The sequence below is a fragment of the Pseudophryne corroboree genome, chromosome 7 (genome assembly GCF_028390025.1).
Source record: "Pseudophryne corroboree isolate aPseCor3 chromosome 7, aPseCor3.hap2, whole genome shotgun sequence".
Lineage (NCBI taxonomy): Eukaryota > Metazoa > Chordata > Amphibia > Anura > Myobatrachidae > Pseudophryne > Pseudophryne corroboree.
In genome coordinates this window covers 437536336-437551363 of record NC_086450.1, presented here as the reverse complement: position 1 = coordinate 437551363, position 15028 = coordinate 437536336, and the positions used below count along the sequence as shown (strand labels likewise).

The 15028-nt window shown below is 47.9% G+C and overlaps 1 protein-coding gene across 4 annotated transcripts in view; it reads left to right on the top strand.

Annotated features, from left to right (window-relative positions):
* PKD1 (polycystin 1, transient receptor potential channel interacting) overlaps positions 1–15028 on the top strand; it is a 189039-nt gene that overhangs the window by 151302 nt on the left and 22709 nt on the right. For 2 of the 4 annotated variants that reach the window (XM_063934898.1, XM_063934900.1), the window contains 8 exons: positions 6984–7192; positions 9049–9243; positions 9379–9518; positions 9816–9937; positions 10658–10805; positions 10962–11087; positions 11222–11396; positions 11657–11944. In XM_063934898.1, the coding sequence (XP_063790968.1) occupies positions 6984–7192; positions 9049–9243; positions 9379–9518; positions 9816–9937; positions 10658–10805; positions 10962–11087; positions 11222–11396; positions 11657–11944 (1403 nt within the window). Of the gene's footprint in view, positions 1–6983; positions 7193–9048; positions 9244–9378; positions 9519–9815; positions 9938–10657; positions 10806–10961; positions 11088–11221; positions 11397–11656; positions 11945–15028 lie in introns of those variants that run through there. The other 2 variants (XM_063934899.1, XR_010182127.1) reach the window with 2 other exon arrangements.

Sequence of the window (15028 nt, the reverse complement as noted above, 5' to 3'; positions counted from 1 at the left end):
GTAATTTAAAAAAAATTCAAGATGGCCACCAGGAGCCAATCACAGCTTGCTGCATCATCTCCACATCCCTTCTGGCTGGTTTATATGAGCCAGCGCGAGGCAGCGGCTGGATGTCCGCCAGCGTGTAAGGAGCTTGCAATAGATGAAGACACCAGAAGTCCTGGGGAGGCGGCGGCGGCCATACAAAAGAACTTAAAGGCCACTGCCCCCCCAGGTAAAGGTGCAGGAAGAAGACGCTGGAAGGCCTGGTGGGTGGTGGCCATGCAAAAGAGCTTAAAAGCCGTCACCCACCTGGTAAAGATACTGCATAATAAACTAAGCATTAAGGTGGAGATGTATTAAGAAGTGATAAAAGTGGAGAAGTGAGCCAGTGGAGAAGTTGCCCATAGCAACCAATCAGCATTGACATAACATTTATAATTTGCATACTATAAAAGTATACAAAGCAGCTGATTGGTTGCCATGGGCAACTTCTCCACTGGCTCACTTCTCCACTTTTATCACTGCTTAGTACATGTCCCCCATAGTGTCTAGTTTTCTCTAACGTCCTAAGTGGATGCTGGGACTCCGTAAGGACCATGGGGAACAGCGGCTCCGCAGGAGACTGGACACAAAAGTAAAAGCTTGAACTAGCTGGTGTGCACTGGCTCCTCCCCCTATGACCCTCCTCCAAGCCCCAGTTAGATTTTTGTGCCCGAACGAGAAGGGTGCATGCTAGGTGGCTCTCCTGAGCTGCTTAGAGTAAAAGTTTATTTTAGGTTTTTTATTTTCAGTGAGTCCTGCTGGCAACAGGCTCACTGCATCGTGGGACTAAGGGGAGAAGAAACGAACTCACCTGCGTGCAGAGTGGATTGGGTTTCTTAGGCTACTGGACATTAGCTCCAGAGGGACGATCACAGGTTCAGCCTGGATGGGTCCCGGAGCCGCGCCGCCGGCCCCCTTACAGAGCCAGAAGAACGAAGAGGTCCGGTGAAATCGGCGGCAGAAGACGTTCCTGTCTTCAACTAAGGTAGCGCACAGCACTGCAGCTGTGCGCCATTGCTCTCAGCACACTTCACACTCCGGTCACTGAGGGTGCAGGGCGCTGGGGGGGAGCGCCCTGAGACGCAATAAAAACAAATACCTTAGGATGGCAAAAGAAATACATCACATATAGCTCCCGGGCTATATGGATGTATTTAACCCCTGCCAGTTTTCCAGAAAAAAGCGGGAGATAAGGCCGTCGTGAAGGGGCGGAGCCTATCTCCTCAGCACACAAGCGCCATTTTCCCTCACAGTTCCGCTGGAAGGACGGCTCCCTGACTCTCCCCTGCAGTCCCTACAGAATCAGGGTAAAAACGAGAGAGGGGGGGCACTATTGGCAGCTAAATTATAAACAGCAGCTATAAAAGGGAGTAACACTTATATAAGGTTATCCCTATATATATATATATATATATAGCGCTCTGGTGTGTGCTGGCAAACTCTCCCTCTGTCTCCCCAAAGGGCTAGTGGGGTCCTGTCCTCTATCAGAGCATTCCCTGTGTGTGTGCTGGGTGTCGGTACGATTGTGTCGACATGTATGAGGAGGAAAATGATGTGGAAGCAGAGCAATTGCCTGTATTAGTGATGTCACCCCCTAGGGAGTCGACACCTGACTGGATGGTTGTATTTAAAGAACTACGTGACAATGTCAGCACTTTACAAAAAACTGTTGACGACATGAGACAGCCGACAAATCAATTAGTGCCTGTCCAGGCGTCTCAGACACCGTCAGGGGCGATAAAACGCCCGTTACCTCAGTGGGTCGACACAGACCCAGACACGGATACTGAGTCCAGTGTCGACGGTGAGGAGACAAACGTAATGTCCAGTAGGGCCACACGTTACATGATCACGGCAATGAAGGAGGCATTGAACATTTCTGACACTACAAGTACCACAAAGAAGGGTATTATGTGGGGAGTGAAAAAACTACCAGTAGCTTTTCCTGAGTCAGATGAATTAAATGAGGTGTGTGATAAAGCGTGGGTTTCCCCCGATAAAAAAGTGCTAATTTCTAATAAATTATTGGCACTATACCCTTTCCCGCCAGAGGTTAGGGCGCGTTGGGAAACACCCCCTAAAGTAGATAAAGCGATCACACGTTTATCTAAACAAGTAGCGTTACCGTCTCCTGATACGGCCACCCTCAAAGAACCAGCGGATAGAAGGCTGGAAAATATCCTGAAGGGTATATACACACATACTGGTGTTATACTGCGACCAGCAATCGCATCAGCCTGGATGTGCAGTGCTGGAGTGGCGTGGTCGGTTTCCCTGACTGAAAATATTGATACCCTGGATAGGGACAGTATATTACTGACTATAGAGCATTTGAAGGATGCATTACTATATATGCGTGATGCACAGAGGGATATTTGCACCCTGGCATCAAGAGTGAGTGCTATGTCCATTTCGGCCAGAAGAGCGTTATGGACGCGACAGTGGTCAGGGGATGCGGATTCCAAACGACATATGGAAGTATTGCCGTTTAAAGGAGAGGAGTTATTTGGGGCCGGTCTATCGGACCTGGTGGCCACGGCAACGGCCGGAAAGTCCACCTTTTTACCCCAGGTCACCTCTCAGCAGAAAAAGACACCGTCTTTTCAAACTCAGTCCTTTCGTTCCCATAAGTACAGGCGGGCAAAAGGCCACTCATTTCTGCCCCGGGGCAGAGGAAGAGGAAAAAGACTGCACCAGGCAGCCTCTTCCCAGGAGCAGAAGCCCTCCTCTGCTTCTGCCAAGTCTTCAGCATGACGCTGGGGCTTTACAAGCGGACTCGGACACGGTGGGGGCCCGTCTCAAATATTTCAACGCGCAGTGGGCTCACTCGCAAGTGGACCCCTGGATTCTGCAGGTAGTATCACAGGGGTACAAACTGGAATTCGAGACGTCTCCCCCTCGCCGGTTCCTGAAGTCTGCTCTACCAAAGTCTCCCTCCGACAGGGAGGCAGTTTTGGAAGCCATTCACAAGCTGTATTCCCAGCAGGTGATAATCAAGGTACCTCTCCTACAACAGGGAAAGGGGTATTATTCCACGCTGTTTGTGGTACCGAAGCCGGACGGCTCGGTGAGACCAATTTTAAATCTAAAATCCTTGAACACTTACATAAAGAGGTTCAAATTCAAGATGGAGTCACTCAGAGCAGTGATAGCAAACCTGGAAGAAGGGGACTATATGGTGTCTCTGGACATCAAAGATGCTTATCTCCACGTCCCAATTTACCCTTCTCACCAAGGGTACCTCAGGTTTGTAGTACAAAACTGTCATTATCAGTTTCAGACGCTGCCGTTTGGGTTGTCCACGGCACCTCGGGTCTTTACCAAGGTAATGGCCGAAATGATGATTCTTCTTCGAAGAAAAGGCGTTTTAATTATCCCTTACTTGGACGATCTCCTGATAAGGGCAAGGTCCAGGGAACAGTTAGAAGTCGGAGTAGCACTATCTCAGTTAGTGTTACGTCAGCACGGGTGGATCCTAAATATTCCAAAATCGCAGCTGATTCCAACGACACGTCTCCTGTTCCTAGGAATGATTCTGGACACAGTCCAGAAAAAGGTGTTTCTCCCAGAGGAGAAGGCCAGGGAGTTATCCGAGCTAGTCGGGAATCTCCTAAAACCAGGCCAGGTGTCAGTGCATCAGTGCACGAGGGTCCTGGGAAAAATGGTTGCTTCTTACGAAGCGATTCCATTTGGAAGATTCCATGCAAGAACGTTTCAGTGGGATCTTCTGGACAAATGGTCCGGATCGCATCTTCAGATGCATCAGCGGATAACCCTGTCGCCAAGGACAAGGGTGTCTCTTCTGTGGTGGCTGCAGAGTGCTCATCTACTAGAGGGCCGCAGATTCGGCATTCAGGATTGGATCCTGGTGACCACAGATGCCAGCCTGAGAGGCTGGGGAGCAGTCACACAGGGACAAAATTTCCAAGGCTTGTGGTCAAGCATGGAAACATCTCTTCATATAAACATTCTGGAACTAAGGGCCATTTACAATGCCCTAAGTCAAGCAAAACCTCTGCTTCAGGGTCAGGCGGTATTGATCCAATCGGACAACATCACGTCAGTCGCCCACGTAAACAGACAGGGCGGCACGAGAAGCAGGAGGGCGATGGCAGAAGCTGCAAGGATTCTTCGCTGGGCGGAGAATCATGTGATAGCACTGTCAGCAGTGTTCATTCCGGGAGTGGACAACTGGGAAGCGGACTTCCTCAGCAGACACGACCTTCACCCGGGGGAGTGGGGACTTCATCCAGAAGTCTTCCAAGAGATGGTAAACCGTTGGGAAAAACCAAAGGTGGACATGATGGCGTCCCGTCTCAACAAAAAACTAGACAGATATTGCGCCAGGTCAAGGGACCCTCAGGCAATAGCGGTGGACGCTCTGGTAACACCATGGGTGTACCAGTCAGTGTATGTGTTCCCTCCTCTGCCTCTCATACCAAAAGTACTGAGAATCATAAAAAGGAGAGGAGTAAGAACTATACTCGTGGTTCCGGATTGGCCAAGAAGGACTTGGTACCCGGAACTTCAAGAGATGCTCACGGAGGACCCGTGGCCTCTACCTCTAAGAAAGGACCTGCTCCAGCAGGGACCTTGTCTGTTCCAAGACTTACCGCGGCTGCGTTTGACGGCATGGCGGTTGAACGCCGGATCCTGAAGGAAAAAGGCATTCCAGAAGAAGTCATCCCTACCCTGATAAAGGCCAGGAAGGATGTAACCGCAAAACATTATCACCGCATTTGGCGAAAATATGTTGCGTGGTGTGAGGCCAAAGAGGCCCCTACAGAGGAATTTCAACTGGGTCGCTTCCTACATTTCCTGCAAACAGGACTGTCTATGGGCCTAATATTAGGGTCCATTAAGGTTCAAATTTCGGCCCTGTCGATTTTCTTCCAAAAAGAACTGGCTTCAGTGCCTGAAGTCCAGACGTTTGTCAAAGGGGTACTGCATATACAGCCTCCTTTTGTGCCCCCGGTGGCACCTTGGGATCTCAATGTGGTTTTTGGGTTCCTAAAATCACATTGGTTTGAACCACTCACCACTGTGGAATTAAAATATCTCACATGGAAGGTGGTAATGCTGTTAGCCCTGGCTTCAGCCAGGCGTGTCTCAGAATTGGCGGCTTTATCTTATAAAAGCCCTTACCTGATTTTTCACACGGATAGGGCAGAATTGAGGACTCGTCCTCAATTTCTCCCAAAGGTGGTTTCAGCGTTTCACGTGAACCAGCCTATTGTGGTGCCTGCGGCTACTAGGGACTTGGAGGACTCCAAGTTACTGGACGTAGTCAGGGCCCTCAAAATATATATTTCCAGGACGGCTGGAGTCAGGAAATCTGACTCGCTGTTTATCCTGTATGCACCCAACAAGCTGGGTGCTCCTGCTTCTAAGCAGACGATTGCTCGTTGGATTTGTAGTACAATTCAGCTTGCGCATTCTGTGGCAGGCCTGCCACAGCCAAAATTTGTAAAAGCCCATTCCACAAGGAAGGTGGGCTCATCTTGGGCGGCTGCCCGAGGGGTCTCGGCTTTACAACTTTGCCGAGCAGCTACTTGGTCAGGGGCAAACACGTTTGCTAAATTCTACAAATTTGATACCCTGGCTGAGGAGGACCTGGAGTTCTCTCATTCGGTGCTGCAGAGTCATCCGCACTCTCCCGCCCGTTTGGGAGCTTTGGTATAATCCCCATGGTCCTTACGGAGTCCCAGCATCCACTTAGGACGTTAGAGAAAATAAGAATTTACTTACCGATAATTCTATTTCTCATAGTCCGTAGTGGATGCTGGGCGCCCATCCCAAGTGCGGATTGTCTGCAATACTTGTATATAGTTATTGTTACAAAATTCGGGTTATTATTGTTGTGAGCCATCTTTTCAGAGGCTCCTTCGTTTATCATACTGTTAACTGGGTTCAGATCACAGGTTGTACGGTGTGATTGGTGTGGCTGGTATGAGTCTTACCCGGGATTCAATATCCTTCCTTATTATGTACGGTCGTCCGGGCACAGTATCCTAACTGAGGCTTGGAGGAGGGTCATAGGGGGAGGAGCCAGTGCACACCAGCTAGTTCAAGCTTATACTTTTGTGCCCAGTCTCCTGCGGAGCCGCTGTTCCCCATGGTCCTTACGGAGTCCCAGCATCCACTACGGACTATGAGAAATAGAATTATCGGTAAGTAAATTCTTATTTTTATTTTCATATTTTCTGTACAGGTTGACTACAGGGGCCAGCGGGGCCTTATAGTCCAGGCATGCTGGCACTTGTGGTTCTCAAAGTGCTGGCATGTCTGGGCAGGCTTGCGGGAACCTGTAGGTCGTCTGTAAAGAACAATGTTATCATACCATAGCACTACTGAGTGTCCCCCCTTCTATGGCATTATCCCCCTGGCTGGTTCAGCCTGGTGCTCATTATTGCATTATTGTTACAAAAGGGGAACCACATGCTGCGTGTCTTTTTTTTTTTTTTTTAAATATTGTTTTTTCAGGGGGGGGGGGGGGGGGGTTACTAGCCACTGCCTCCCCAGCTATTGACGTCACACGCGGCACTGTTTATAGACGAGTTTTAGAACTCGTTGTGTATGATAAATGGTACTCCAGCTAATCGGCTCCAAACTATAATTTTTTCAAACGCAGGACAGTTAAAACTTGTTGATAAATCAGCCCGTAAGTATGAAATGTTGTATTGCGGAACTACATAGAGAGGCTCCCGGCCCCACAGTCATTACAAACGGTGTCAGGAGTGAATGACGTGTGTCAGATGTTGCTGTGATATTCATACACGTAATAGTCTGCCAACCGCTGTCAGTGGGAGCTAGTAACAGTACAAATATTGGGTCAAAAGATGCTTATTAGGAGGATTTGCCTCTAAAACACACACTACACGGCCATAAGCACTGAATCTGTAACCAGCAGACGCCATGTATACAATTACCACTGTGGTCTTTTTCCTCTGCTCGCACAGTGATCACCGACGCCTTCCAGAGACGCAGACCGATGCTGCCATCTTGGTGCACCCGGGTGGCTCACGCTCTCAGCTGCTTCCTGCTCCTTTGCTGTTTTGTGGTGTCGGTATGGATTGGGGTGGGCTTCACCTCCAGCGTGGGTCTGATGTGGCTCATCTCCGGGATATTCAGCTTCCTCTGCTCCTTCTTTCTTCTGGAGCCATTGAAGGTGACTGAAGTCGGTGTGTGATGGAATGGCAGCTTCTCTGTGCGGTTTCCCATGAAGTGTTGCGTCATCTCCACCCTTTCTGCAACAGTGAGGTTCATGATCCCTGGTACATAGGTTGCCTGCATTCTCCGCTGATTGTACACGGCACCGTCACTTTCAGGGCCTGATTCGTGGTTGTAAGTAAAGTAAAAAAGCAAACAACTGGGAGAAAGTCATGCTGCACTGCAGGTGGGGCAGCTGTAACATGTGCAGAGAGAGTTAGATTTTGGTGGGGTGTGTTCAAACTGTAATCTATATTGCAGTGTAAACATAAAACTGTCTTAACATGTGGGCTACATGCAAAAGCAGCCAGTATTTACCCGGCACAGAAAACTGATAAATGTATTTGCTCCTGTGGCATGGCTACATGGTTTGTCCTGGAAAGAGGAACTTGCTTTTTTTTGCTTTACTTACAAACATGAATCAGACCCTCAGCGCTCTTAGTCCCACCCTGTTAACTGCAAACAATAACTTCAGTTCTCTGTGTTCATTTGGAATAACAATATTTAATAGAAGGGGAAAAAAAGCACATCCAGTCAAATTAAGAATGGGATTCTGGATTCTCTATTTGTAATGCATTTTAAGTTTGATGAGCCATGTTTCATGAAACAACAATTATCAGGGGGCAATTGCTCAGTGGCTATAGACTGGTTGGGTCACATCCTGTGGCTGTATAGATACATTTGTACTAGCACTATGCAGCTTGTACTGTACGTGCCACACATACGTAATGTGGAATAAGACAGTCTGACCTTAACCTCAACTATAATCACACCACGGCTTAACAGGACGTGTCCAGGTCTCTGGGGGGTAATCTGGGGCAGCATTTGTTCATGTTCATGCCAGTATACTATGACACCTGTACAAGTTCACCATTATATATATATATATATATATATATATATATATATACACACACGAAAAGGAGGAAGCGGCACTCGGCGTCTTAAACAAGTAGAACGTGTATTTCAACAACACATCTCGTGATCCGACGTTTCGGGGCTCACATGCCCCTTTGTCAAGGTGTACACTGCTTCCTCCTTTTTGTGTGTGTGAGCAGTTGTTTTGAGCGAGCACCAGTGCTCATTTCTTATGTTAGTGGGAGTGCCGATCCTATTCATAGCTCTCTCTCTCTCTCTCTCTCTCTCTCTATTTTTATATATATATATATATATATAAAACGTTGCCCATTTCAGCTCCTAGAATTAGCTATGTATGTAATTCTAATGATTACTTCTCACTAATGTAACTCTGGCAACACATAGCTTCTACTTCTTTCTTATGTAACCTTTAAACTCTCTATATTGTGATACCTTGGGGCGGGTTGACCTGTGCTGACCTGGGGAGTCCTGCGCCCCAGGCTTGAACCGTAGCATTAGGGACCCAGCAGATGAGGTCACCTGGTCGTGGTTGGTGGATCCATATTTTTGGCAAATAGCATTTCAATTTTGCTCTGTTATAGTGAAGTGTTTGTTGTTATAATTATTCTGGTTAGCACTGCTTGGTACTATAGTGTGCATTTCCATTTTCTCCTTTTCTAGGGAGAGATTTAGCAAACCTGCTAAAGAGGGCAAGCGAAGGTGTTGCCCATAGCAACTAATCAGACTCTAGTATGTTCTGTATAACAATGGCGCAAATCTGATTGGTTGCTATAAGCAACACTTGCACTTGTCCTCTTCAGCAGGTTTGATACATCGGCCCCTAAGTATGTAACTAGCAGAATACGTCCATTTCTGGAGAACAGGTATCACCTGCTGGAGCTAGGCTGGTTCCCCTAAGTTCACTTCTCACAGGGCTTTTGCGTGTTCTGTGTCCAGGTCCTGGCAGAAGCCGTGTACTTTGCTTTGGTGGTGAAGCGTTTGCACCCAGAGGAAGAGGACACTCTTGTGGAATGCCCACTGGTGGAACAGGTCTCTGAGAGGATCACCAAAGTACGACCCCCACAGGGATTTGCTTTGTTCCAGGCCAGAGAGGAGGCACGCAAGGTCAAGCTGCTGCACAGGATGCTGAAGGTGAGTAGCCGCTGGTCCTGCTTTCTGCATTGCTTCCTATATCAAGCAGTGCAAATTCTGAGCTGCTGACATGGCTGTTTCAGTCTGGGTACCTGTGGTCTGATTCACGTGTGGTCTTTGCGTGTATCCCTACAGAACCTTGTGGTGTACATGCTCTTCTTTCTGGTAGTTCTCCTGACAAACTATGGCGACCCATCCGTCAACTCCAGTGCCTACCTGCTGCAGCGCTCAGTCAGGCAAGAGCTGGGAGGACAGAGATTCCTGCACATCAGGAGGTACCGTCCAGACATAATTAATCTACCTTAATTAAGGCTTTCTATTACACACCTATTCCTTGGTTCGAGTGAACACACCAGTAAGGCAAAACAAAATGAGTATCAGGCCTGTCATCATGAATTGGCAATATTGCAGAGCCACGAGGTTCACAAAATGGCTACCTTCCCATTAGTAGATGGACTTTTTACATCATTACATTTTCCTCATTATTGAATAAGCTCACAAAATAGCTGCCGCTTCTATGTACAAGTAATGTATGGATCACAGGTATACAGTACCTATTATGTTTTTTACAGGTCGGAGGACTTTTGGGCCTGGACATCAGAAGTTTTGCTGCCATATTTAAATAACAACCAGCATGGTAGCTACAGCAACTTGCTAGGGACGGCTCGTTTACGCCAGGTGCGGGAAAAGAAAGGTGCGGATTGCTTAATATGCCCTAGACAATGAATGCTTCATGATGTACAGTATGCTGCTTTAGATGATATGTGTTGTTTTAGCTTATTTGTCCTTATTTGGGGTATTTGACCTGTAGCGATGATCGGATCGCAGCAGGCTTGACGTGCGGGGGGTGCCGGACATTAGGGGGTGCCTGGACGCACCAGGCACCCCCTGTGCGCACGCCTATGCCTGTATGCCATCACTTGGGTAGGTTTCATTTACGATTTAAAAATTGAAAAGAAAAAAAAAGTACATAGGAATTTAATTGGATGGTTGTTTATCGTCTTCCTGTTTGGTAGTGACAGATTATTGATTCAACCATTTTGATTTCAGTTTGACTTGATGTGTAAAGTTAAACCTATTATGAAGATAGAGTTTTCATTAAAAATTATATTTTTCTTTCAGAAGATTTAAAAAAAAAAAAAAAATACTGTGGGGTATATTTACTAAAGTGTGGGTTTACAGATGTGGAGATGTTGCCCATAGCAACCAATTAGATTCTACTTATTTCTCTAGCACCTTCTAGAAGATAATCGCTAGACTCTGGTTGCTATGGGAAACGTCTCCACCTCTGTAAACCAGCACTTTAGTAAATATACCCCTGTGTGTAGATCTGTACTGATCTTTATTCTGACGCCAAATATCTGTTTCCACATTACTGATAATCGCCGTGCTTTACCTGTGATGTCTCTCTCAGCAGCGTGCAGCGCCCCCTCACTCACCATCCGGGGAACCTGTGCGGAGGAATCTGTGGTCTTTGATGATGCGGACTATGGCATTGGTTGGATAAATAGCCCCGCCTCCTCTTCCCAGGCATGGTTGCATTGCCCTCCCAATAGTACAAGGTAGGCAGCACTATGTGAATCTGTCACCTATGGAATTTGGGATGTCCGCACCTTATTTAAATGCTATTAACAGTTTCTGAGCATCTTACAGCAGCCCGGCCATAAGTTCTCAGCCTACCACTGTTCACTGAAGTCCTGTCCATGGTTTGTTTGTAGGGCCTGGTACTGGGGTTCTCTGTCCTTCTATGACAGCTCCGGGTATGTTCAGCAGCTGGGTGCCAGTCTGGAGGAGAATGAGGTCATCTTGAGAAACCTTCAACAAGATCATTGGATCGACACCCTGTAAGTCGTCTTCATCATCTCTGTTTTCCGTTGCCTTTGTTGCCAAATCCATATATTTAGATCTGACCAAGTGTAAGTATTTCCTAATAGTTATATTCTGTGCACCGGTAATCGGCCTGCCTTTGCCCCTGCAGGACGAGGGCGCTGTTTGTAGAGTTCTCGCTGTACAGCCCCGGTGTTGACCTGTACTCCTCCGTTACGCTGCTCCTGGAATTCCCCCTGGCCGGTAGAACGCTCCCATCTGCAGAGATCAGGGCCTTTCCCTTGCTACGCCTGAACAGCGGTAACCAGCTTCTCCTCATCATGATGGTGAGTCTTGTGCTGGGCGTGTAGACTCCCTGTGGGCTGGTATATGTCACTATACTGCAACTTTAAACACAATACCTTAATTAGTAATGAGTTAATTAATCTCCATAGCTAACACAGTTTAAAAACAAACAAAAAAACTCGGGACGGTGTTGATATAGGCTACTGCACCTCCACCTGTGCACCAGACATACGTGTCCGCACTGCCATCTTTGTTTTACCGGAGTATCTGATACGTTTGCTCTGTTGTGTCCCATTTCCAGGTCTTTCTGATGATGTTTGTTGTGTATTTTGTGCTGTCGGAGTGCCTGGCCATAAGGAAGGAGGGGCGACTGTACTTCACCCACTTCTGGAACTACGTCCAGTGGTTGCTGACGGTGCTGACAGTCTGCACCGTGGTGGTCTACCTCAGCCGAGGCAGCCTTGCTGACTGGCTTTGGAACACCTATGTGAATGACAAAGCCGCCTTTATTAACCTGCACCACGTGGCCTTTTTGGGGAACGCCTTCCACGGTCTCTCTGCATCCTTACTCTTCCTCCTTACTGTCAAGGTAAGCAAGCTGGGATTAGAGTTTACCAGCCCTCCATACCCAATCCCTGCTCCGTCCTAACTTCTATTTTTTATATACTTCTTCTCGATTGTTTATTGCATATAAATGGTAGAAGAAGCGTGCACCTGTCTGGGAAAACTATTCCATAATCGCCAGAACCAGCTTTCATTGATGGCCTCCTCTTCCCATGCTGGGATTTGCTTAATTCTGGGGCACCCAATCTCTAAAGCCATACTATTACTATGCAATGAAAACACTATTGGGTTTATTTATCAAGTTAAATACAGGAACAGTGAGGTAGATGTATTAAGCCTGGAGACGGGATAAACCAGTGATAAGCACAAGGTGATAACGCACCAGCCAATCATTACGGATTTGAAAAATGACAGTTAGGAGCTGATTGGCTGTTGCATTATCATCTTACACTTATCACTTCTTTATCACTTCTCCAGGCTTAATAAATCTGCCCCAGTGAGCAGTATTTCTACTCTTTCCTCCATATTTCCACTCTTCATCTATGCCTGTTAGGGGGTTTGGAATAGGGGAGGAGTCACGGTATTACTATGCATGCATAATAATGAGCATAATAATGAGATTAATCATTACTATGCAGCATGTCATGCGCCTTCCGTTTCGCTGAATTCCCTCATCACCTCAGGTGGCGGAGCAGAACTACGTTATATGTATCTACACATAGGGGCAGATGTATTTAGCCTGGAGAAGTGATAAATCAGTGATAAGTGCAAGGTGATAACGCAACAGCCAATCAGCTCCAATATGTAAATCAACAGTTAAAAGCTCATTGGCTGGTGCGTTATCACCTTGCACTTATGACTGCATTATCACTTCTTCAGGCTTAATACATCCGTCCCATAGAATCCTACGCTCCCAGTGCCAAAAACAGCATTTCTTCTTCATCCACTAGGGGCCACTGGAGCGTAGTTACAATGGGGAAATAGTAGGTAGTAATTGGGAGCTGGCACTTTAAAATTCTCACACTGTGGCTAGCTCCTCCCCTACTATCTCCCCTCCAAGCCAGTCTTAGTTTAGTGCCCGAGGTGAGCTGGTTCACTTGGGTTTAGCTGAAGAATTTTTTCCTTTTTATTTATTTTATTTTTCTTTCACACACGCACAGACTGGCAGCTCTGCCACTGCCAGTCTGCACCGCGGGAGCTGCCGGCGGGGTCCCATCGCAGCTGCGTGCGGCTCGGGATGGGCCCCGGCTGAGGGAGACACTGAGCTCTCCCGAGTTGGCGGACACCGCTGCGTGCGGCGCGTGTCGGGGCCGCTCCACCAGCAGAAGATTCCGGCAGCATGGCAGCGGTAAGTCTAAAAAGGGGCCGGACACCGCTGCGAGCGGCGCGTGTCGGGGCCGTTCTGTCGAGCAGTGTACAACGCCTGACGGAACTACGGGAAAGCGGTGAGTACAATCTCCCCCCTCCTCCAGACTGATTTATATTTATACTGTCAGTTTTAGTGACCCCTATACTCCCCAGTCATAGACAGGCTGGAGGGTATCAATGGCGCATTTTGTATGTTTTACACATTAGGGAAGCTTCAGCTCGCTCTGTAAGCGGGCTCAGCGCTCTCCGCTCCCCGGCTGCAGCATACAGGCAGCCGGGTGATACAGTCCTGTCACAGATTTAGCAAGTGTCTTCACAGCTGCTAGAGAACTTATGGCTGGCGGGTTATTGTGAGACTTGTAGTTCCACAGTAACTGGTATCTACAAGATCAAAATATTTTTCTTTGTCCCGCTTATTTTTTTTACAACAGCATGTTGAAAATTTGAAGGGAGGGGGCGGAGCTAACTCCCGCTCCGTGCAGCGGGCTAGGCGCTCCCCGCTCCCCGGCCGCAGCATACAGGCGGCCGGGGAGATACAGGGCGCTTCCCGCTTACTTACACTGCAGTGGGTTTCATTTTCAAATTGGGCGCCGAAGCGAAGGGGCGGAGCTAACTCCCGCTCTGTACGGCGGGCTCAGCGCTCTCCGCCCCCCGGCCGCTACAGCACCTCCGTTCCCCGGCCGCTGTAGCAGCGCATACAGGTCAATCCCCGGCCGCTTCAACACCGCCGCTCTCCGGGCTGTTACAACAGCGCTTACAGGTCCCCCGCTCCCCGGGCCGCTGCAAGGCAGTTATTTTACAGGTAACGGTGGGGGTGAAGCTCATTCCCGCTTTGCTCAGCGGGCTCCCGGCGGCGGTTCCCAGCGCTCAGGGTCAGGCAACATAGCCTGTCTTAGGGGGATTTTAGTTTTCTCTGTGGGCTACATTCCTCCCTGCAGAGGAGTCCTTTGCCAGGCATATTATAAAGGCTGTAGATCAGGGAGCCTGCTCTATAACAGGAGCTGGGGCTCAGTTCATTAATGACTGAAATCTAGTATGCAATATTTATTTACAGTATTTCACATTCACTGTGTGAGTGTGTGTGTGTATATAGATATATATACATATATATATGTGTATATATATGCAGGCAATACCATATATAGGGGGCAGAACACTTCCGCAATGTTTTATAATAACAAAATACCGAAAACATCTGGTGCACCTTAATTAGCGGTACACTACAGCCTTCCCTTTATTATTCCTGGGTGTCACTGGGTACAAATGATATTGGTAATTTGGGGAATGTGTATATATCAGACAGTGTGGCTCAGCACACTAATCCCCTAAACACCCATCCACAGAGGCCTGGGTCCAAGTACCTCCACAGATACTTTAAGGCATCAGACAAATAGCGCTGCGACTCGGTACGCTAGTAGCGGGTATATGAACAGGGGGACCAGGGTTTGAATCCCAACAAAAAGAGCTCCTAGTGGCTAAGACTCCTGTCCCACAGCGCAGCGCTACTGGTTCAGGTCTCCGCTGCTCCAGACAGTTTATTTGCATCGTGTCGGTCACTACACATTATAGTGCAGACCTTACATAGTGCTCTGTTTATTTAACCCACCTTTTCTCCTTTCGTTTGTCTCACCGGGGACAGTCAAAGAAAGTATGTGGTGAAGCCATCTGCTTAGCCCTCCACGCACCTGCAGGACACTCCTGTTTGAACAGCTCAGATTATGCAGGTAATGTCGCTGTTAAC